At 44.5% G+C, this 25,086-nt stretch overlaps 1 protein-coding gene across 1 annotated transcript in view; it reads left to right on the top strand.

Moving 5' to 3' along the window:
• The window catches only part of LOC120020066 (protein-glutamine gamma-glutamyltransferase K-like), a 44,963-nt gene extending 20,355 nt beyond the window's left edge, over nt 1-24,608 (top strand). Inside the window, exons 4-14 of the mRNA XM_038963501.1 lie at nt 5,167-5,418; nt 7,598-7,716; nt 7,913-8,020; nt 8,244-8,421; nt 20,177-20,315; nt 20,576-20,768; nt 20,946-21,099; nt 21,371-21,655; nt 21,950-22,110; nt 22,924-23,060; nt 24,162-24,608. Of these exons, the coding sequence (XP_038819429.1) occupies nt 5,167-5,418; nt 7,598-7,716; nt 7,913-8,020; nt 8,244-8,421; nt 20,177-20,315; nt 20,576-20,768; nt 20,946-21,099; nt 21,371-21,655; nt 21,950-22,110; nt 22,924-23,060; nt 24,162-24,306 (1,871 nt within the window). The 3' untranslated portion in view covers nt 24,307-24,608. The remainder of the gene's footprint in view (nt 1-5,166; nt 5,419-7,597; nt 7,717-7,912; nt 8,021-8,243; nt 8,422-20,176; nt 20,316-20,575; nt 20,769-20,945; nt 21,100-21,370; nt 21,656-21,949; nt 22,111-22,923; nt 23,061-24,161) is intronic.
• The last annotated feature ends 478 nt before the right edge of the window (nt 24,609-25,086 follow it).

Here is a 25,086-nt window from a genome sequence, read left to right as displayed (position 1 = left end):
TTAGGGGTTGTTTCTGGACAGGCCATAGGTATTATGGTAGCTCAGTCAGTCAGTCAGTCTGACCCTGTCCAAAAATATGTAATAGCTGTCAAGTACTTGCTTCCTCTGTCCTCAATTGCATTTCCTTGATTCGTTGCATTCTCTCTCCTTGTCTCTTTCTCAAAACCCATTGGATGAAAAGGTCAGAGGTCCCGCCCCTCTCACCTTCTTATCCGATGGGTCTTGAGAAGGAGGCGAGGAGAGAGGACTTAAGGAATGAATGAAATGCAATTGAGATTCTCCCTTTGTTTCCTCCATTGCTCACCTCCCTCTCAAACCACATTGGGCTCCAATGCACTTTCAAGGAAAGGCAAGGAGTGGAGGAAACAAGGACAGAGGAAGCAAGGGCATGATGTCTAGTTTTCACACACAAACACTACTTGAAGAGTTGACTGATTATAATGATTTCATTATTGGTTATTATTGTCGAATAATTTTGTTGACAGAACCCATTGTATTATATTATTGTATTAAATTATTATATCAACTATTACAAATATAGAAATGCTGTTGTTTTTATATATATATATATATTTTTTTTTAAATAGGTTTAGCATGTCTATAATTGATAGAGAAGTTGACTAAAGCACAAACAGCCCTGACTACGAGGCATGACAAAGAACATTTTGAATGACATGTAGATGATTTGTTGTTGCTAGGAGTCATGGTATCATTGTGCCTAAATCTAGACTCTTATTCCTGTAACTACACATGTGAAGCTACAAGAAAATCATATTTAAATGTATATCAAACCATTTTGAAATGTTGACCCTGATGTCACACATTGGTCCCTTTACTTATAGAAAGACTCTTATGCATTCTCATTTCAACGCCAAACCCACCACTGGTGTGCGTGGCCAAAGAGCTCTATTTTCATGTCATCCAACAAATGTAAACACCTGGAGTTTGCTATACGGCATTGGCACTTGGGTTGAAACGGGTGCTATTGTAACGGCCGTCGTATGAAGAAGGTGTGGACCAAAGCGCAGCGTGGGAAGTGTTCATGATTACTTATAAAAAAACTGAACACTGAGACAAAATAACAAAATGTAACAACACGAAACAGTTCTGTCTGGTGAAGACAAAAAAACAGAAAACAACTACCCACAAAGCATTGGTGGGGAAAAGCTACCTAAGTATGGTTCTCAATCAGAGACAACGATAGACAGCTGCCTCTGATTGAGAACCACACCCGGCCAAAACCAAAGAAATACAAAACATAGAAAATGAACATAGAATGCCCACCCAAATTACACCCTGACCAAACATAGAGACATAAAAAGATCTCTACGGTCAGGGCGTGACAGCTATGGTCAGATTACATGAAAATAGAGCTCTTTGGCCACACACACCAGTGGTGGGTTTAACGTCGAAATCAGGATGCATAAGAAGAAAATAACCCCATACCTACTGTAAAATATGGTGGTGGATCTTTGATGTTACCAGTAGCTTTGAGTGGGTAAAATCACTGAGGAAGCCAAGCCAGGAAAAAATATATATATTACAACCTATGTGTTGTGATAATTGCATAGTTCGCAATTTTTTTTTAACCTATTCTTTATTTAACTAGGCAAGTCAGTAAAGAACACATTCTAATTTACAATAACAGCCAAACCCGGACTACACTCGGCCAATTGTGCACCGCCCTACGGGACTCCCAATCACAGCTGGATGTGATGCAGCCTGGATTCGTACCAGGTACTGCAGTGACACCTCTTGTCTTAGACCACTGCGCCACTCTATAACCTGTTAGTTCATATGCCTTGCCACCGTGATATATAAGCCTAAGGCCGAGACAATAAGAAGACAGCTGCAGAATAAATTCAACCACACCTTTTTCATCACAAAACCGGAGAGCAACATCTGTCCGGTGGAGTCCACAAAGCATATTGCATTTAACAAACAGTTACATGACCCAAAGCATGGTCAATCAAGTTCATGTTTGCTCGCTAGCCTAACTTCCTTTCATTGGCAATGATGGGCCAGCTAGTTAACATTAGCCTACTATGGCCTCCCGAGTGGCGCAGCGGTCTAAGGCACTGCATCACTTCCGATCCTGGTTCGATCCCAGGCTGTGTTGCAGCTGGCTGTGAGGCAGCACACAATTGGCCAGCATTGTCTGGGTTAGAGGAGGGTTTGGCTGGCTGGCTGGGTTGTCCTTGTCTCATTGTGCTCTAGCCACTCCTGTGGTGGGCCGGGCGCAATGCACGCTGACACGGTCGCCAGGTGTATGGTGTTTTCTCCGACACATTGGTGTGGCTGGCTTCCTGGTTAAATGAGCATTGTGTCAAGAAGCAGTGCAGCTTGGCTGGGTTGTGTTTCAGAGGACACACAGCACCTTTGCCTCTCCCGAGTCCAACAAGACCTTAACTACCAATTGAATATTGCAAAAATAAATAATTGTTATTTATTTATTGAACAAGTTCTCATTTACAACTGCGACCTGGCAAAGATAAAGTGTGACAAAAACAACAACACAGAGTTACACATAAACAAACAATAACACAATAGAAAAATATATGTGTGCAAATGTAGAAGAGGCAATAAATAGGCCATAGAGGCCATAGAGGCAAAATAATTACAATTTAGCATTAACACTGGAGTGATAGATGTGCAGATGATGATGTGCAAGTAGAGATACTGGGGTGCAAAATAGCAAGAGGACAAGTAACAATATGGGGATGAGGTAGTAGGGTGGGCTATTTACAGATTGGCTGTGTACATGTACAGTGATCGGTTAGCTGCTCTGACAGATGATGCTTAAAGTTAGAGAGGGATTCTGTGATTTTTGACATTCGTTCCAGTCATTGGCAGCAGAGAACTGGAAGGAAAGGCGGCCAAAGTAAGTGTTGGCTTTGGTCATGACCAGTGAAATATACCTGCTGGAGCACGTGCTATGGGTGGGTGTTGCTATGGTGACCAGTGAGCTGAGATAAGGTGGGGCTTTACCTAGCAAGGACTTATAGATGACCTGGAGCCAGTGGGTTTGGTGACGAATATGTAGTGAGGGCCAGCCAACTAGAGCATACAGGTCGCAGTGGTGGATAGTATATGGGGCGTTGGTGACAAAACGGATGGCACTGTGATAGACTACATCCAAATATAAACATTAGCCTACTACATATAGCTACATATTGAACTTCCATCCTCTCAAGCCAGAGTCACAATGTATGAATTTATGGTTGGATCAGAATCACCGTCATAATCATTGGCCTGAACAGAGAATTAAGTAAAACCACAAGTCCAAATCTCTATCTCCATCCATGGCTAATTTAGGAAAGGGCCAATTTTAGCTAGCTAGCCATCAAAGGACAACAACACAGCGAGTTGCAATAATTTTTACAAATTTGGTCAATGACATATGGCTTTTGATGTGATTGGTAAGATATGGGCCCTTGACCCTTTTTTTGGTGCGCCAGAACCATTCAGTTGAGCTCAGTTTAGCTCAACGCTGATTGGCTTTTATTTTATAAAGGGAGGCCAAATGCTCGCTGACTTTACCTGCATTCAATGCTACAGGCGGCAACAATGCCATACTCTTTTTGACCAGACAGCATCAGATAGATGGGCTACACATACAGATACAGAGGGACGCTGTTTTGCTCACTCAGATGCTTTTTCTGGTGAGATACATTCAGCCTCTTGCGAATTGGAGAATTATGAAACACAGAGAGACAAAATAATTTTTTAATTTCTTGGTACATTTTTTTGGGGAAGTCTGGCTTCCCTTGGCAACCATGAATACACACCACTGGATGTTATGGGTCTATTTTGCTTCCACTGGTCCTGGGGCCCTTGTTAAGGTCAACAGCATCGTGAACTTTGCCTCTGCCAGGAAACTTGGCCGCAAGTGGATCTTCCAGCAAGACCATAACACCAAGCACACATCGAAATCCACAAAGAAATGGTTGACCACAAAATCAACATTTTGCAATTGCCATCTCTTGAATCGCATTGAAAACCTGTGGTTTGAATTGAAGAGGGCAGTCGGTGACCACAGACGAAGAATATCAAAATGAGTACTTGATAAACAAAATCTCTCTCTGAGCAGTTGTATTAGTATAAAATGATATATTCTCCCATATGTTTTGAGCATACAACATAGCTCAGTATTTCAATTATTTATGTGATACGGTAAATTTTGGCTCATCTTTATCAAGGGTGTCAATAACTTCAGACTCCACTGTATGTGTGAAGACGTTCTGTGTATTTGCTCTCAGTGGAGTTTTCACAGTACTAAGCTCTGTTTACCTAAGCTGAACTGAACTGCATAACAGTGACACACTTGTGGTTTACATTTGGTTTTGGCACTGTCACTCTCTGGCACAACAGGCTCTGAGTTACAGTGGTGTGGATACTGTGGTTTTCTCACGTTCCTGCACAGCAGACTACACTTTACCTTTAAAGGCCGCTCGTTGTCATTCCACTATCTTACCTTTATTTCAACTCTTTTAAGGTCAATTCAATTCAAGACAGTGTTTAACTGGTATAGTTTGCAGAGCTTTCTCTTGCTGTTTCACACATGCAATTACACACACATTCACTCTGTATAAATAGTCAGCATTGGCATTTGCCAAGTGGAGTGTGACGGTATTGGAATTTCCATCCCTCTGGTTATGTGGTGAATGTGATTCCTGCCTCTGCAATAGAATGTGTGTGCCAGTCAAGTGCAGCTGTTAGCCATGTGTGTGCGTGTGTGCATACACTAGTGTGTGCGTATGGTGTATTTTACTGAAAGCAGGTTTCAATTATTGCGTGTGTATTGTGGACTTTTTCTGTGTGAAGAGTGAGAGCTTAAGTCCAAGAAAGGTGCAGTAGGAATTCGATGTGGGTTGGTACGGTTTCCATCAGAGATAAGAGAACAATCAATCTTTACGCCGATCTTTTGGAGTAACACAATGGTCCTGAACACTGCATAGTTTGTTGAGATGGGTTTCAGGCACCACTACACTGTTATTACAATGATATTCCACCAATATTACACTTCTTCAATCTCCCTGAAGCTTTACCTGAAATGGCTCCTCTATTCCCTATAGTGCACTACACTATATAAGGGCGCCATTTGGCACAAGCTTATGATGACCATAAATGATAACCTGACAAACCGTTTACTAATGTGTCTGACAGGACCCCTCCCCATGGTGTCAAAGAACACGCACGTCATCATTCAATTGGTGGAAGAGCTGGAGGACGACCGCTGGGAGGCCAAGATAGTGGAGCGGAACGGCAACAGGATCAAGCTGTCCGTCAACTCACACGCCAAAGCTGTGATTGGCCAGTACAAGCTCACCGTGACGGTGGAGTCTCCAAAGGGCGAGTCTGCAACCACACACGACCCCAGGAGAGACATTGTCATGCTGTTCAACCCCTGGTGTGAAGGTAAAGACTGTTGGGAAATGAGGGAGGAAGGAATGAGAGAAGAGGGGGAGAAAAATAAATATTGGGCAAGGTCTGCACGTTAAGGACCATACCATTGCCACTGAAGTGCCAACCCCACCCCCCGTGCTCACCTAAAGTTGACACAGTGGGTCAAACAAAGGTATTCCATTGTATCACAGTTCAGCTTCAATGCTGTATATAAGTCTAATGTTTCAATGTTGTTATTCCATCGCTATAGGAACAGACCTATGGCCCAATCTAAACACCAGGACCAAGTGACAGATCACATAGTAGACGTAGAGTTCAAAAGAGCTAGGGTTTATACACTGAGTGTACAAAACATTAGGGACAGCTTCCAAATATTGACTTGCACCCCCTTTTGCCCTGAGAACAGCCTCAATAAGTCAGGGCATGGAGTACAAGGTGTCGAAAGAGTTCCATCGGGATGCTGGCCCATGTTAACTCTAATGCTTCCCACGGTTATGTCAAGTTGGCTGGATGTCCTTTGGGTGGTGGACCATTCTTGTTACTCACGGGAAACTGTTGAGTGTGAAAAACCCAGATGCGTTGCAGTTCTGGACACAAACCGGTGCGCCTGGCACCTACTGCCATACCAAAGGCACTTACATATTTTTTCTTGCCCATTCACCCTCTGAATGCCACACACACAATCCATGTCTCAATTGTCTCAAGGCTTAAAAATCCTTCTATAACCTGTCTCCTCCCCTTCATCTACACTGATTGAAGTGGATTAAACAGGTGACATTAATAAGGGATCATAGCTTTCACCTGGATTCACCTTCTATGTCATGGAAAGACCAGGTGTTCCTAATGTTTTGTACCCTCAGTGTCTAACAGAGGCTGGCTCTAGGACTGTGCTCTATTTAGCCTCTTGGTCTCTCAGAGAAGCGCTAATTTGCACATAGGCGGGAAACTCAGCTCACTGCCCAATAATGTGCTGCTATCCATCATAAAGTTACAGCTTGACCCAGTGTGACCCAGAAAGTTTGTTTCATTCTCTGGTTGCACGTCAAGACCACACGTACATTTGCTTGGGGCTCTGGTCTTTGCCAATTCACATGTTGGCCTGCTTGGCCTGTTTTCCCTTATGTTGCTATATTGTCTTTTCAATCAACCCTGTATTTTGAGGTTTCTGGAGTTAAAACAAGAGAACTTCTGCGCAATTCCTGTACAAACTGCCTTGCGCCGTAGGAGTATATGACAGTAATACAGCTGCTGGAGGCAATCTGCTCTCCCTCCCTTGCTCTCTCCCTCCCTTGCTCTCTCTCTCTCTCTCTCTCTCTACGTGCTGTAGATGTTTATTAAGGAGTAAAACCAGCCAAATCTCAGCTGCTAGATCCTGTCAACAGCTCAAATCTATACTGTACCTCCTCCCATAAAACCTCTACACAATCTCTGCCCTTCCTCCCTCCCTCCTTGCGATTCTACCACTCCCTCTTTATAGCGTCCTCTCCCGCCATTAGTTTGTGTAGCCTTTTTGTACCTCTTCCTTCCCACATCCCATCTTGACCACTGCTCCCAAACATTTCGTTTAACCACTCTGCCCCTTCTGCTAGTTCTCACTCCCTCCGCCCCCCCCCCCCCGCTTTTTTCCTCTGCCTCCCTTTCTTCTTATCCCTCCTCCCAACAGCTTTCTCCTGTTTCACAGTGTCTCACACAGATAATCACATCCATGTGGTCAGTAAAGACAACAAACGGAAGGAAAAGAGAGAACCAGATATTCCCAAAGGGCCCTTACTCCATCCTGTATTATCCATTTAGGATGATTTCACACAATCCAGCCCTTTTCCTCTAAATGAGCAAGGCCCCTCAGTGAGCAACATTTAAACCTATTCTGGCCTCTAGTACTAGTAAACCTTCTCCCTGCTTTGTGAAGTCCAGACATTTTGCTAGTAGTGATTAACCCTCTCCTGGCCACACTCACTCTCCCTGCTTTGTATGGTCCAGATATTCAGCAAATAACAGTGAACCCTATCCTTGCCTCTGTCTGATTCCCCCCGGTGTTTATCAAAATAGTTATTTGTGGCAGATATGACTGTGTTGTGGACTTTACACCAGATTACATTTCAGAAATGTTAAGAAAAACAGAAATAATTTTTGCAATGCATAACTGATAAATGTATACCTAATCTTTGTCCCTCTTCCCACTCCACCTAAGATGACACAGTGTACATGGATGATGAGGAGGAGAAGAAGGAGTATGTGCTGAATGACACAGGAAGACTCTACTACGGCACAGAGAAACAAATTGGAGATCGCACATGGAACTACGGACAAGTACGAGACAGGGAGGGAATTCAAAGTCAAGTCTGGTCGCGATGAAGTCTTTCGGCGAATTCCAGTCATTCTGAAAACCACAGTCATTTAAGTCATTTATGAACCACAGAATACAAGTCATGTATTCATTGGTTGACCCCTATCATGTCTTCCATCTCTCCCTGTCTGTCTGTTTCCCACTCTCTGTTCTGTTCAGTTCCTTGAGGGGATGCTGGAGGCCTGTCTCTATGTGCTGGAGAAGAGTGAGATCCCTCCGCCTGGTAGAGGGGACCCTGTCAACGTGGTCAGAGTCATATCTGCCATGGTGAGTTACCTGTCAACTTATATGACCTCCAGTAGTGAACATACAACCTATTTCTCATACTCCACATACTTTCCCGTTTATTTATCTGAATTATGTTGAGGTATGTTGATGTTCATGTCATGACCATTACTCAGTGACCTACCTGGTTAAATAAAAACAACCACATGCTGCTGTATTTTATCTTATTGAAGACAAAACTGTCTCTCCCTTTGTTGCGATCCAGATCAACGCCCAAGATGACAATGGGGTCCTGGCAGGGAATTGGTCAGGGAACTATGTAGGAGGAGTTTCCCCCACAGCCTGGAATGGCAGTGTGGAGATCCTGAAGAAATACCAAAAGGATGGAGGCCTGCCTGTCAAATACGGACAGTGCTGGGTCTTCTCTGGGGTCACCACCACAGGTGTGTCAAATCAAATCAAATTTTATTTGTCACATGCGCCAATAAGGTGTAGACCTTACCGTGAAAGGCTTACTTACAAGCCCTTAACCAACAATGCAGTTTTAAGAAAATATAATATTATTATTATTGTCTAGGACTGGTGTTCCGCTAGCGGACAGCCAATGAAATTGCAGGGCACCAAATTCAACCAACAGAAATCTCATTCAAATTTCTCAAACATACAAGTATTAGACACCATTTTAAAGATACAATTCTTGTTATTCCAACCACAGTGTCCGATTTCAAAAAGGCTTTTCGGCGAAAGCAGAACATATCATTATGTTAGGTCAGCAACTAGTCACAGAAAGCATACAGCGATTTTCCAACCAAAGAGAGGAGTCACAAAAAGCAGAAATAGAAATAAAATGAATCACTAACCTTTGATGATCTTCATCAGATGACACTCCCGGGACAACATGTTACACAATACATGTATGTTTTGTTCGATCAAGTTCATATTTATATCCAAAAACCTCAGTTTACATTTGGCTTTGCCTCCAAAACATCCCGTGAATTTGCACAGAGCCACATCAATTTACAGAAATACTCATAATAAACATTGATAAAAGATACAAGTGTTATTCACAGAATTAAAGATATACTTCTCCTTAACTTCTTATGGCTGCAATCCCGTTAACGGGATGATATGACAACAGCCAGTGAAAGTGCAGGGCTCCAAATTCAAACAACAGAAATCTCAAAATTAAAATTCCTCAAACATACATGTATCTTATACCATTTTGAAGGTAATCTTGTTGTTAATCCCACCAAAGTGTCCGATTTCAAATAGGCTTTTCAGCAAAAGCACCACAAACGATTATGTTAGGTCACCGCAAAATCACAGACAAACACAGTCATTTTTCCAGCCAAAGACAGGAGTCACAAGAAATAGAGATAAATAGAGAAATAGAGATAAAATTTATCACTAACCTTTGATGATCTTCATCAGATGACACTCATAGGACTTCATGTTACACAATACATATATGTTTTGTTCGATAAAGTTAATATTTATATCCAAAAACCTCAATTGGTGCCATGTTCAGAAATGACTCCAAAATATCAGGAGAAATTGCAGAGCCACGTCAAATAACATAAATACTCATCATAAACTTTGATGAAAGATACATGTTTTACATAGAATTAAAGATACACTTGTTCTTAATGCAACCGCTGTGTCAGATTTCAAAAGCTTTACGCCAAAAGCACAATATTCAATAATCTGGGAACAGCGTTCAGCCACAAAAGCAAGCCATACAGTTACCCGCCAAATTGTGCAGTCAAGAAAACTCATAAAAAGCATTATAAATCCTCACTTACCTTTGCTGATCTTCGTCGGAATGCACTTGGGAGTGCACTTCCACAAGAAATGCTTGTTTTGTTCGGTAATATCCATCATTTATGTCCAAATAGCTATTTTTTTTAAATAAATCCAACGTCAGGAAGCGCGTTCACTAAAAGCAGACGAAATGTCCAAAAGTTCCGTAACAGTCAGTAGAAACATGTCAAACGATTTATTGAATCAATCTTTAGAATGTTTTTAACATAAATGTAGAATAACATTCCAACCGGAGAATTACATTGACTTCAGATGAGCGATGGAACGGAGCTCCCTCTCATGTGAACGCGCATGGTCAGAGCATGGTCAGGTCATGGCAGACCTGACTAATTCCCCTCTCATTCGGCCCCCCTTCACAGTAGAGGCATCCGACAAGGTTCTACAGACTGTTGACATCTAGTGGAAGCCGTAGGAAGTGCAAACTCATCCATATCTCGCTTTGAATTCAATAGGATCTTGGTTGACAATTGACCAGCCTCAGAATTCCCACTTCCTGTTTGGATTTTTTCTCAGGTTTTTGCCTGCCATATGAGTTCTGTTATACTCACAGACATCATTCAAACAGTTTTAGAAACTTCAGAGTGTTTTCTATCCAATACGAATAATAATATGCATATATTAGCAACTGGGACTGAGGAGCAGGCAGTTTACTATGGGCACCTCTGTGCACCTTTCATCCAAGCTACTCAATACTGCCCCTACAGCCATAAGAAGTTAATGCCACCGCTGTGTCAGTTTTCAAAAAAACTTTACGGAAAAAGCACACCATGCAATAATCTGAGTTCGACGCTCAGAGACCAACACAACCCAAACAGATATCCACCATGTTGGAGTCAACAGAAGTTAGAAATAGCATTATAAATATTCACTTACCTTTGATGATCTTCATCAGAATGCACTCCCAGGAATCCCAGTTCCACAATAAATGTTTGATTTGTTCAATAAAGTTCATCATTTATGTCCAAATACCTCCTTTTTGTTAGCGCGTTTAGCCCAGTATTCCAAATTCATGACGTGCGATCACTAGGAGCAGACGAAAAGTCAAAAAGTTCAGTTACAGTCCGTAGAAACATGTCAAACGAAGTATAGAATCAATCTTAGGATGTTTTTAACATAAATCTTCAATAATGTTCCAACCGGAGAATTCCTTTGTCTTCAGAAATGCAATGGAACGTAAGCTAACTATCACGTGAACGCGCATGGTCAGCTCGTGGCACTCTGGGAGGGACCTTACTCAATCCCCTCTCATTCACCCCCACTTCACAGTAGAAGCAGCAAACAAGGTTCTAAAGACTGTTGACATCTAGTGGAAGCCTTGGGAAGTGCAATATGACCCCATAGACACTGTATTTGATAGGCCAAGAGTTGAAAAACTACAAACCTCAGATTTCCCACTTCCTGGTTGGATTTTTCTCAGGTTTTCGTGTGCCATATGAGTTCTGTTATACTCACAGACATCATTCAAACAGTTTTAGAAACTTCAGAGTGTTTTCTATCCAAATATACTAATAATATGCATATATTAGCAACTGGGACTGAGTAGCAGGCAGTTTACTCTGGGCACGCTTTTCATCCAAACGTGAAAATGCTGGCCCCTAGCCCAAAATAAACTAAAGTAAAAAAGGTAACACAATAGAATAACAATAATGAGGCTATATACAGGGGGTACTGGTACCGAGTAAATGTGTGTTGGCATAAGTTAGTCAAGGTAAATAAGGCAATATGAACATGTAGGTAGGGATAAAGTGAATATGCATAGATAATAAACAGCGAGTAGCAGCAGTGTAAAGAAATGCAAATAGTCCGGGTAGCCATTTTATTAATTGTTCAGATGTCTTATGGCTTGGGGGTAGAAGCTTTTAAGGAGCCTTTAGGACCTAGACTTGGGTCTCCTGGGCCGCTTGCCGTGCGGTAGCAGAGAACAGTCTATAACTTGGGTGGCTGGAGTATTCTCCAGTGATGTACTGGGCCGTATGCACTACCCTCTGTAGCGCCTTGCAGTCGGATGCAGAGCAGTTGCCATACCAGGCGGTGATGCAACCTGTCAGGATGCTCTCAATGATGCACCTATATAATTGTTTGAGGATCTAGGGACCCATGCCAAATATTTTCAGTCTCCTGAGGGGCGATAGGTGTTAACATGCCCTCTTCATGACTGTCTTGGTGTATTCGGACATTTACATTTACATTTAAGTCATTTAGCAGACGCTCTTATCCAGAGCGACTTACAAATTGGTGCATTCACCTTATGACATCCAGTGGAACAGCCACTTTACAATAGTGCATCTAAATCTTTTAAGGGGGGGGGGGGTCAGAAGGATTGCTTTATCCTATCCTAGGTATTCCTTAAAGAGGTGGGGTTTCAGGTGTCTCCGGAAGGTGGTGATTGACTCCGCTGTCCTGGCGTCGTGAGGGAGTTTGTTCCACCATTGGGGTGCCAGAGCAGCGAACAGTTTTGACTGGGCTGAGCGGGAACTGTACTTCCTCAGTGGTAGGGAGGCGAGCAGGCCAGAGGTGGATGAACGCAGTGCCCTTGTTTGGGTGTAGGGCCTGATCAGAGCCTGAAGGTACTGAGGTGCCGTTCCCCTCACAGCTCCGTAGGCAAGCACCATGGTCTTGTAGCGGATGCGAGCTTCAACTGGAAGCCAGTGGAGAGAGCGGAGGAGCGGGGTGACGTGAGAGAACTTGGGAAGGTTGAACACCAGACGGGCTGCGGCGTTCTGGATGAGTTGTAGGGGTTTAATGGCACAGGCAGGGAGCCCAGCCAACAGCGAGTTGCAGTAATCCAGACGGGAGATGACAAGTGCCTGGATTAGGACCTGCGCCGCTTCCTGTGTGAGGCAGGGTCGTACTCTGCGGATGTTGTAGAGCATGAACCTACAGGAACGGGCCACCGCCTTGATGTTAGTTGAGAACGACAGGGTGTTGTCCAGGATCACGCCAAGGTTCTTAGCGCTCTGGGAGGAGGACACAATGGAGTTGTCAACCGTGATGGCAAGATCATGGAACGGGCAGTCCTTCCCCGGGAGGAAGAGCAGCTCCGTCTTGCCGAGGTTCAGCTTGAGGTGGTGATCCGTCATCCACACTGATATGTCTGCCAGACATGCAGAGATGCGATTCGCCACCTGGTCATCAGAAGGGGGAAAGGAGAAGATTAATTGTGTGTCGTCTGCATAGCAATGATAGGAGAGACCATGTGAGGTTATGACAGAGCCAAGTGACTTGGTGTATAGCGAGAATAGGAGAGGGCCTAGAACAGAGCCCTGGGGGACACCAGTGGTGAGAGCACGTGGTGAGGAGACAGATTCTCGCCACGCCACCTGGTAGGAGCGACCTGTCAGGTAGGACGCAATCCAAGCGTGGGCCGCGCCGGAGATGCCCAACTCGGAGAGGGTGGAGAGGAGGATCTGATGGTTCACAGTATCGAAGGCAGCCGATAGGTCTAGAAGGATGAGAGCAGAGGAGAGAGAGTTAGCTTTAGCAGTGCGGAGCGCCTCCGTGATACAGAGAAGAGCAGTCTCAGTTGAATGACTAGTCTTGAAACCTGACTGATTTGGATCAAGAAGGTCATTCTGAGAGAGATAGCAGGAGAGCTGGCCAAGGACGGCACGTTCAAGAGTTTTGGAGAGAAAAGAAAGAAGGGATACTGGTCTGTAGTTGTTGACATCGGAGGGATCGAGTGTAGGTTTTTTCAGAAGGGGTGCAACTCTCGCTCTCTTGAAGACGGAAGGGACGTAGCCAGCGGTCAAGGATGAGTTGATGAGCGAGGTGAGGTAAGGGAGAAGGTCTCCGGAAATGGTCTGGAGAAGAGAGGAGGGGATAGGGTCAAGCGGGCAGGTTGTTGGGCGGCCGGCCGTCACAAGACGCGAGATTTCATCTGGAGAGAGAGGGGAGAAAGAGGTCAGAGCACAGGGTAGGGCAGTGTGAGCAGAACCAGCGGTGTCATTTGACTTAGCAAACGAGGATCGGATGTCGTCGACCTTCTTTTCAAAATGGTTGACGAAGTCATCTGCAGAGAGGGAGGAGGGGGGGGGGGGGGGGGGGAGGAGGATTCAGGAGGGAGGAGAAGGTGGCAAAGAGCTTCCTAGGGTTAGAGGCAGATGCTTGGAATTTAGAGTGGTAGAAAGTGGCTTTAGCAGCAGAGACAGAAGAGGAAAATGTAGAGAGGAGGGAGTGAAAGGATGCCAGGTCCGCAGGGAGGCGAGTTTTCCTCCATTTCCGCTCGGCTGCCCGGAGCCCTGTTCTGTGAGCTCGCAATGAGTCGTCGAGCCACGGAGCGGGAGGGGAGGACCGAGCCGGCCTGGAGGATAGGGGACATAGAGAGTCAAAGGATGCAGAAAGGGAGGAGAGGAGGGTTGAGGAGGCAGAATCAGGAGATAGGTTGGAGAAGGTTTGAGCAGAGGGAAGAGATGATAGGATGGAAGAGGAGAGAGTAGCGGGGGAGAGAGAGCGGAGGTTGGGACGGCGCGATACCATCCGAGTAGGGGCAGTGTGGGAAGTGTTGGATGAGAGCGAGAGGGAAAAGGATACAAGGTAGTGGTCGGAGACTTGGAGGGGAGTTGCAATGAGGTTAGTGGAAGAACAGCATCTAGTAAAGATGAGGTCAAGCGTATTGCCTGCCTTGTGAGTAGGGGGGGAAGGTGAGAGGGTGAGGTCAAAAGAGGAGAGGAGTGGAAAGAAGGAGGCAGAGAGGAATGAGTCAAAGGTAGACGTGGGGAGGTTAAAGTCACCCAGAACTGTGAGAGGTGAGCCGTCCTCAGGAAAGGAGCTTATCAAGGCATCAAGCTCATTGATGAACTCTCCGAGGGAACCTGGAGGGCGATAAATGATAAGGATGTTAAGCTTGAAAGGGCTGGTAACTGTGACAGCATGGAATTCAAAGGAGGCGATAGACAGATGGGTAAGGGGAGAAAGAGAGAATGACCACTTGGGAGAGATGAGGATCCCGGTGCCACCACCCCGCTGACCAGAAGCTCTCGGGGTGTGCGAGAACACGTGGGCAGACGAAGAGAGAGCAGTAGGAGTAGCAGTGTTATCTGTGGTGATCCATGTTTCCGTCAGTGCCAAGAAGTCGAGGGACTGGAGGGAAGCATAGGCTGAGATGAACTCTGCCTTGTTGGCCGCAGATCGGCAGTTCCAGAGGCTACCGGAGACCTGGAACTCCACGTGGGTCGTGCGCGCTGGGACCACCAGGTTAGGGTGGCCGCGGCCACGCGGTGTGAAGCGTTTGTATGGTCTGTGCAGAGAGGAGAGAACAGGGATAGACAGACACATAGTTGACAGGCTACAGAAGAGGCTACGCTAATGCAAAGGAGATTGGAATGACAAGTGGACTACACGTCTCGAATGTTCAGAAAGTTAAGCTTACGTTGCAAAAATCTTATTGACTAAAATGATTAAAATGATACAGTACTGCTGAAGTAGGCTGGCTAGCAGTGGCTGCGTTGTTGACTTTGTTTGAAAGTGTAGCTGGCTAGGTAACCTCGATAGCTGGCTAGGTAACCTCGGTAACTGGCCAGATAATTAGTCTAAACTACACAAATGTCTTAGATACAAGGACAGCAAAGACAACTATGTAGCTAGCTAACACTAGCTAGCTAACACTACACTAATCAAATCGTTCCGTTGTAATGTAATAGTTTCTACAGTGCTGCTATTCGGTAGAAGTTGGCTAGCTAGCAGTGTTAGCAGTGTTGACTAGCAGTATTGACTAGGTAGGAGAACGGCAGCGCGGCGGACGAAAATAGCTGGCTAGCTAACCGAAAATTACTCTAGACTCCACAGTTATCTTAGATACAAGGACAGCAAAGACAACTATGTAGCTAGCTAACACTACACTAATCAAGTCGTTCCGTAGTTCCGTTGAATGTAATAGTTTCTACAGTGCTGCTATTCGGTGGCTAGCTGGCTAGCTAGCAGTGTTGATTACGTTACGTGACGTTAAAAGGACGAAAATAGCTGGCTAGCTAACCTAGAAAATCGCTCTAAACTACACAATTATCTTTGATACAAAGACGGCTATGTAGCTAGCTAAGATCAAACAAATCAAACCGTTGTACTGAAATGAAATGAAATGTGATACTACCTGTGGAGCGAAGCGGAATGCGACCGGGTTGTTGAATGCGGAAGTGGTTTGTGTCCGGACCATGATAGTTTGTTGGTGATGTGGACACCAAGGAACTTGAAGCTCTCGACCCGCTCCAGTACAGCCCCGTCGATGTGAATGGGGGCATTCTCGGCCCTACTTTTCCTGTGGGCCACGATCAGCTCCTTTGTCTTGCTCACGTTGAGGGAGAGGTTATTGTCCTGGCACCACACTGCCAGGTCTCTGACTTCCTCCCTATAGGCTGTCTCTTCGTTGTCGGTGATCAGGCCTACCACAATTGTGTTGTCAGCAAACTTAATGATGGTGTTGGAGTCACGCTTGGCCATGCACCTTGGGTGAACAGGGAGTACGGGAGAGGACTAAGCATGCACCCCTGAAGGACCCCCATGTTGCGGATCAGCGTGGCAGATGTGTTGTTGCCTACCCTTACCACCTGGGGGCGGCCCGTCAGGAAGTCCAGGATCCAGTTGCAGATGTGTTTAGTCCCAGGGTCCTTAGCTTAGTGATGAGCTTTATGGGCACTATGGTGTTGAACACTAAGCTGTAGTCAATAAACAGCATTCTCACATGGTGTGTTCCTTTTGTCCAGATGGGAAAGGGTAGTGTGGAGTGCAATTGAGATTGCGTCATCTGTGGATCTGTTGGGGCGTTATGCGAATTGGAGTGAGTCTAGGGTTTGCGGGCTGATGGTGTTGATGGAAGCCATGACCATCCTTTCAAAGCACTTCATTGCTACAGACGTGAGTGCTACGGGGAGGTAGTCATTTAAGCGGGTTACCTTGGAGTTATTGGGCACAGGGACTATGGTGGTCTGCTTGAAACATGTAGGTATTACAGACAGGGAAAGGTCAGGGAAAGGTTGAAAATGTCAGTGAAGACACTCTCCATTTGGTCCGCACATGCTTTGAGTATACATCCTGGTAACCCGTCTGGTCCCTACGGAGAGCGTGATCAGACAGTCGTCCAGAACAGCTGGTGCTCTCATGCATGCTTCAGTGTTGCTTGCCTCGAAACGAGCATAAAAGGCATTTAGGTCATCTGGTAGGCTTGCTTCACTGGGCACCTTGTGGCTGGGTTTCCCTTTGTAATCTGTTATAGTTTGCAAGCCTTGCCACACCCGACGAGTGTCAGAGCTGGTCTAGTAAGATTCAATCTTTGTCCTGTACTGACGCTTTGCCTGTTTGATGGTTCGTCTGAGGGAATATCGGGATTTCTTATAAGCATCTGGATTAATCCAGCAGCTCTAGCCTTTAGCTCATTGATGATGTTGCCTGTAATCCATGGCTTCTGGTTGGGATATGTACGTACGGTCAATGTGTGAACAACGTCATCGATGCACTTATTGATGAAGCCGGTGACTGATGTGGTATACTCCTCAATGCCATCAGATGAATCCCGGAACATATTCCAGTCTGTGCTAGCAAAACAGCCCTGTAGCTTAGCATCTCTGTCATCTGACCACTTCTGTATTGAGCGAGTCACTGGTACTTCCTGCTTTAGTTTTTGCTTGTAAGCAGGAATCAGGAGGCTATAATTATGGTCAGATTTGCCAAATGGAGGGCGAAGGAGAGCTTTGTACACATCTTTTTGTGTGGAGTAAAGGTGGTCTAGAACCTTTTTCCTCTGGTTGCACATGTGACATGCTGGTAGAAATGAGGTAGACACAGTAACAATATCATTATCCATCACATCCTGTTATGTGTCTAGTCTGTCATGCTTTTCTAATTAGTTTCTCTTTGTAACAGAACACCCTTCATACTGAGTGCAGGCCAGGGTGGCCCTCACTCGGTAGCTGACCCCAGAGCAGCACATAGCAGTGCCTCTGATAGGATCCCACAACGGATATCTACCCAAAATACCCCAACAGCATTCCTTTCATTCCTAACACTTTGTTAGGCACATTTGCTGCTGACTCTCTGGCAGTGGTGGAAAAAGTACCAAATTGTCATACTTGAGTAAAAGTAAAGATACCTTAATAGAAAATGACTCAAGTAAAAGTGAAAGTCACCCAGTAAAATAATACTTGAGTATTTGGTTTTAAATATACTTAAGTATCAAATGTAAATGTAATTGCAAATGTTTTATTAAGTATCAAAAGTAAAAGTATAAATAGTTTCAAATTCTTTATGTTAAGCAAACCAGACAGCACCATTTTCTTTTTTAAATTTATTTACGAAGAGCCAGGGGCACGCTCCAACACTCAGAGATATTTACAAATGAAGCATTTGTGTTTAGTATGTTCTCTTGATAAGTGCAGGAATTTGATAATTTTCCTGTCCTGCTAAGCATTCAAAATGTAACGAATACTTTTGGGTGTCAGGGAAAATGTGTAGAGTAAAAAGTACATTATTTTCTTTAGGAATGTAGTGAAATAAAAGTAAAAGTTGACAAAAAAGTTAAGTAAAGTACAGATACCCAAAAATCTACTTAAGTAGTACTTTAAAGTATTTTACTTAACCCTTGTGTTGTCTTAAGGGTAAAAAATGTTTAACAGCAGAGAAAACCCCCTAAATTATGTTTTTTCAACAACATTAGAAAAAGTGAAACATCGCCTTTGTTCATATTTCCATGAAAGCTGTACACCACCAGGGTACAAAGATTGTCTTAGGGTCATTTTTGACCCGGCAGTTATAAAATAATTTACACACCACAAAAACCACAAAGACACACACACACACACACACACACACACACACACACACACACACACACACACACACACACACACACACACACACACACACACACACACACACACACACACACACACAATGAGAAATTGAGATTATGTGTGCTACTGATTGAACTCAGCCAGCAGCTCCTGAAGAGGAAGATCACCATGGTAGGCACAGTTAGAAAGAACAAGCCTGAGCTCCCCCCTGCACTCCTCGCAACAAGGGGGAGCGAGGCCTTTATCAAAGTTTGCCTTCACCCCAACCACCAATCTAGTTTCTTACCTCCCAAAGACGAACAAGAATGTGGTCCTCCTAAGCACACTGCACAAAACGGCTGAGATCAGTGATCGTGAGGACAGGAAGCCAGCCATCCTGGACTACAACCACAACAAAGGAGGCGTGGACAACCTGGACAAGGTGATTGGAACTTACAGCTGTAGGAGGATGACTGCCCGCTGGCCCCTGGTCATCTTCCATAACATCATCTTGTCCAGGTTGTCCATAACATCATTGATGTGTCCTCATAAAATGTCTTCATGATATGGAACAAAATCAACCCCACCTGGATGCCTGATAAGCGGAACAAGAGGAGTGTGTTCCTGGAGCAGCTGGGAAAGGGACTTGTAACCCCACACATTCAAAGAAGGGAGCGCCTCCCCCGCACTGCAGCCTCTGCAGTGCTTGTGAAAGCTGTTCAGGGGGCTGATTCTTGTCCTGATCCACCTGAGGCTGCAGTTGGGGCAGGCAAGAGGAGGAGATGCCAATTCTGCCCCCCAAAGAAGGACTGTAAAAACAAATACTATGTGATGTACATGTGAGAAATACATCTGCAAAGTCCATGCACATACGCTTGCATACTATCCTACATGTGCTAATTAGAGTATCTTATTTTATTCTTATATATTGTTGTTGTTTATACACCTTGTGGGGGGGGGGCAATGGTTAAAAAATGGGAGAAGACTAGTATTTTGTAGTTGAATTCCTCATTGTACAGTATATAAGAATATATCACTATGTTGCCAAAAACGTTCAAGACTGTTATTGTTTCCCTTCAATAAAATGCATTCAAAACTACTTTCTACACATTTCTGCAACTTTCTTAGGCTATACAAGCGCTATCTCTAGCTAAAAAAATGTGTTTACACCTATGCAGTACCTTTAGCAATAATAATAATAATAAACCTCTATTTTAGTAAAGAAAATAATTATGGCACATGTTGTAATAAAAATGAGTGGTGTCCACTGATTAAATGCAGTCTTTCTGCATTGTGCAGAGGGAAAACCCAGATATTCACAAAGTTCGTGATGAATGACATGTTGCTTCTTTATGCAAAATAGACTTGGGGTTTAAAATTCAATTAAGCTGCTTTTATTTGAGGGGTTTAGTGAAGGCGGGTCATTTTTGACCCGTAGGACAAGGGGAGTATACAGAATGTTAAGACTGCACAAGGGTTAATATATGTACTTTACATCCCTGCTCTCTGTACGATCTTTTGCTTGCTTTTCATATCTGTGTCAATGTTGTTCATGCCTTGCCTCATTTCTGCTCCTCGCTCTCCCTCCCCCTCCTTTTCTCTCCATTTCTCCATTTCTCAGTGCTCAGGTGCTTGGGTATACCGTGCCGTAGTGTAACAAACTTCCAGTCGGCCCACGACACAGACGTCTCACTCACCACAGACATGTATTTTGATGAGAATATGGAGCCGTTAAACGAACTCAACACTGACTCTGTTTGGTGAGTTATCATCCACTTTAAGTAGGGCCTGGTTTTCCTGGTCACATCAAATGCATCTAATCTGGCACAAGTTTAAAGAGTGCCACTTTAAATACCCATTGCCTTGCCACACAAATCATACTCTATAAAAAGGCCCAGGCCATTTTCCTGACCATGTGACTGGATCAAGAAAAACACCAGGCTCTATTTATATAAATAGATGTCTATGGTCAAACTCCTGGTTCTAACTATGTAATCTCAACCCCTCCTCCTCTCTGTAGGAATTTCCATGTATGGAACGACTGTTGGATGGCCAGGCCAGACCTTCCTCCTGGTAACGGCGGCTGGCAGGCATTAGACGCCACCCCGCAGGAGACCAGCCAGGGGACCTTCCGCTGTGGCCCTGCTTCTGTCACCGCCATCCGCACCGGCCAGGTCTACCTCAAATACGACACACCATTCATCTTTGCTGAGGTGAGCACTATGGGAAGGAGATGGTCGAAGATCTAGGATCAGTTTTTCAGCTTAACCATCCCAAATCTCAAAATAGAAAGGGAATGGCAAAACTGACCTTGGATAACTACCTAGGTTTGATCAAAGATTGCACACTTTCCCTACTTCTCCTGTCTGTCTCTGTGTGTGTCTGGTCAGGTGAACAGTGATAAGATCTACTGGCAGAGGAACCTGGATGGTATCTTCACTCAGATCCAATGTGAAAAGAAGGCCGTGGGCCACTGCATCAGCACCAAGGCTGTGGGCTCTGACAAACGCGATGACATCACACACCTGTACAAACACACCGAAGGTACAGTCATGTCATCATACACTTCAACACACTGTCAGAGGGTAGCTTGGCAACCATACACACATAGAAAAACACTAAGGTTCGGATGGTTACCTGTACAAAGACAGTAATATCAGAGTTCACATCTGAGGCTCTGAGGAAACATACTATTAAACATACTATTAATGTATTAATTGTGCAGACATCGGGGATAGATATTTACACACCAAAGTTTCCAGCAGAATACTCTCTCCTCACCCCCTTCCCTCTCTCACCACTCTCCCCCCACCAGGATCAGAAGAGGAACGTATCGCCGTGGAGACGGCCAGTCGTTATGGCACCAAGCCTGATGTGTACTCTACATCCATGGCGGAGGACGTGAGCTTGGAGGTGAAGATGGAGGGAGAGGGACCTCGTATGGGGGCTGACGCCCAGCTGACCATCGTGATGACCAATTTGAGCTCCCAGACCCGCAAGACCACGCTACACATCCAGGTGGCAGTCATGTACTACACCGGGGTGCTGAAGGGCACCGTCAAGAAGGACAAGATTCCCGTGGTGCTCAAGCCCAATGAAGGTTAGTAAGCAAAGGGAGTGGCTGGAGGTGGAGGGTGTTCTTAACCCCTGCTACAGGGTCAGATATTTGTCATACTCCTAATGGTTAAGGTTAGGATTGGGGTAGGGTAATCTGATCCTAGATCTGGAGTTAAGGGCAACTTTAATCTCAAGCAAACAGAAGCCAGCAGCTAGCCCCACTGCCACCATTTCAGCTCAGTCACCGTAATATCAAAAATAGTCTCCAACGTGCATCCTCCATCCTCTCAAATGGTCCCTGTAGAATGTGTAGTAATCTCTCTCTGTTCCTCCTCAGTGAAGACCATGGAGTGGGTCCTGCCCTACCATAGCTACCAGGACCAGCTGGTGGACCAGGCTGCTCTAATGCTGACTCTGTCTGGACGGGTCAGTGAGACCCAACAGGTCCTGGCCACTCAGACCAGCTTCAGGCTACGCACACCCGACCTCAACATCGAGGTAAGACACAGTTTAGCATTAACACAATCTGTTACTGGGATTCAGGATATACCTTTTCCATCTTTTGTAAATTCGATGGTCAATAAAGCTGTTTAAAATTGAATTTCAAACCGTGTAGAGACCTTTTTTTTTTAAATCAATGGTATACAATATGCTGGTTATGTTAATTTCTATCAGAATATTTTTTTCCCTCAGTCTCTATTAACATATACTGTACAAAAATATAAAATGCAACATGCAACAATTTCAACGATTTTACAGAGTTCAAGTTCATATAAGGAAATCAGTCAATTGAAATAAATTCATTAGACTGGGCAGGGGCGCTTGGTAAACTGGCCCACCCACTGGGGGGCAAGGCCAGCTAATCAGAATGAGAGTTTTTCCCCACAAAAGGTCTTTATTACAGACAGAAATACTCCTCAGTTTTATCAGCTGTTTGGATGGCTTGTCTCAGATGATCCCACAGGTGAAGAAGCCGGATGTGGAGGTCCTGGGCTGGCGTGGTTACGCGTGGCCTGCAGTCGAGGCCGGTTGGACGTACTGCCAAACACAACAATTGAGAGAAATAAGCTTTTTGTGCATATGGAACATTTCTGGGATCTTTTATTTCAGCTCATGAAATTATGGAACCAACACTTTCCATTTCCATGTTGCTTTTATATTTTTGTTCAGTATAGTATCCCAAAACAAATGTAATGCCACAGAAATGAAGTACTGATGTCTTGACTCAGGACCATGGCACAGACTGCATACAGATGTCACTGCACAGATAAACAGCAGCGCTGAAAATAATGATTGTGTTTGTTTCCTCAGGCTGTAGGGGAGGCGGTGGTAGGTAAGAAGATGACAGCCAAGATCACGTTCACCAACCCTCTGCCACGTACACTGAGGGGCGTGGTGCTCAGGGTGGAGGGACTGGGCCTGCAGGAGCTCAAAGAGGTGGTTGTGGGGTAAGACACTAACCACCTCTATTAGCTTGCTATTACCCTGCTCTCTCCTCTCTCTTTCACTTTATAACTGTCAATTACAGTAATGATATTCCTTTCGATCTCTCTCCGTATGTATATCAACTCCTCTGTTTCTCTCCGTCCCTTTCCCAGTTACTCTTAGGGATGGGCAAAGGGCGGCACACGAGCCGCATGCACATAGATCAATTTCCCTCCCCCAATAATTAAAAATATATATATTTGGGAACTCAACTTACTGTTGAGAGTTAGAATCAATTTTGTGTTTGTCCATCAGCAGTTTGTTTATTGTTATGTCAGTCACTGACAGTCACTCAATTAGCCCGTTTTTAGGTTTTTAATCACCAAGTCATTGTCAGCTCAAGCTATCTCTAGCAAAACCCATTTGCTTGACCATACGTCCAGACTAACTGCAGGAAGCTAGAGTGGAAACCATCTCTTTAACACAGCATTGGTAGGACAGAAATACCTGACCGTTTGTTAAGTAAATAATTGTTATATATCCAACAAATGAGGTAAATACGTATTTTCTGTCACGCCAGCTATCTAAACTTGTAGTAATCATGGTAACAATAAGATTACTACAACTGGGGGGCCCCCCATTGATTTTGTTAGTCACTCTCACTCAGATATATTAAAAACTGAAAACATTTCTCTCTATCCTATGGCAGAATGTGTAGAATTGCAGGAAATTAGCTTTAAAACGGCACATTTTTCTCTCCGTCCCAAGGCAAAATGACTAGAATTGCATAACATTAGTTATAAAATTGCTAAATCTTCTATCCGCCTCATGGCAAAATGTGTAGAATTGCAACAAACTTTAAAACTGCAACATTTTCTCTACGCTCCATGACAATGTGTAGAATTGCAGGAAATGAACTCTAAATGTTTCTCTCTCCGCTGTCGAGAGGGCGAGCCACTAAAATGTTTCACTTAGAGCGCTGACTTCATGTGTGGGTATGGATGTTGTTACCCAGACACTTGAGCCACTGCGGCCCCTCATGATGAGTTCAGATTTTTTGTGGGCCCCCATCAGTTGCTCATCCCTGCTTTAAGTAATAACTCTTGTCTCTCTCCTCTCTCAAGTGATGTTGGGAGCCACTCTACGGTGACTCGGACAGAACACTTCATACCCACCCAGGCTGGACACAGGAAGCTGGTAGCAGCTCTGGACTGTAAACAGCTGACACAGGTGCACGGGGTTGCTGACATCATTGTCCAGGACCAATGAGAGGGAGCCTTCCACTGCTCTCTCCTGTCCACTTATCTGGTGTTTCATTCAAGTCTCCTAAAAGAAAATGGGAAGCCTTTTATTCAGTTTTACCATGATTTGAGTATAATTTTTTTTTTTTCATGCTGACATGTAATTAAGGAAATACCCTGATCTTTGGATGAAGTTGTACTCTAAATTGTTTTACCAGTGTTAATGTTTTTAATACTCACGTCATATTTTTCAAATCAATCAAGTTTATTTGTCACATGCTTCGTAAACAACAGGTGTAGACTAACAGTGAAATGCTTTCTGACGGGCCCTTCCCAACAACGCAGAGAGAGAAAAAGGATAAAAAGAAAAATAATAATTTGAGGAATAAATACACAATGAGTAACGATAACCTGGCTATATACACGGGGTACCGAGTCAATGTGCTGGGGTACGAGGTAATTGAGGTAGATACAGTAGGTAGGGATAAAGTGACTAGGCAACAGGATAGATAATAAACAGCAGTAGCGTAAGTGATGAATAAAAAGAGTTAGTGCAAAAAGGGTCAATGCACATAGTTAAATAGTTAACCTTATGGCTTGGGGGTAGAAGTTGTTCAGAGTCCTGTTGGTCCCAGACTTGGTGCCACGGTACCACTTGCTGTGGTATCAGAACAAACATTCAATTATTTGGGAGGCTGGCTGGCCTTTCTCTGACACCGCCTGGTAAGCTCGACCCCAGTGATGTACTGGGCCATACGCACCACCCTCTGTAGGGCCTTGCGGTCAAATTCCAAACAGTTGGCAAACC

Source organism: Salvelinus namaycush, chromosome 25 (assembly GCF_016432855.1).
Source record: "Salvelinus namaycush isolate Seneca chromosome 25, SaNama_1.0, whole genome shotgun sequence".
Classification (NCBI taxonomy): domain Eukaryota; kingdom Metazoa; phylum Chordata; class Actinopteri; order Salmoniformes; family Salmonidae; genus Salvelinus; species Salvelinus namaycush.
Note: the sequence above shows the minus strand (reverse complement) of the source record. Positions and strands in the feature narration are given on the sequence as shown.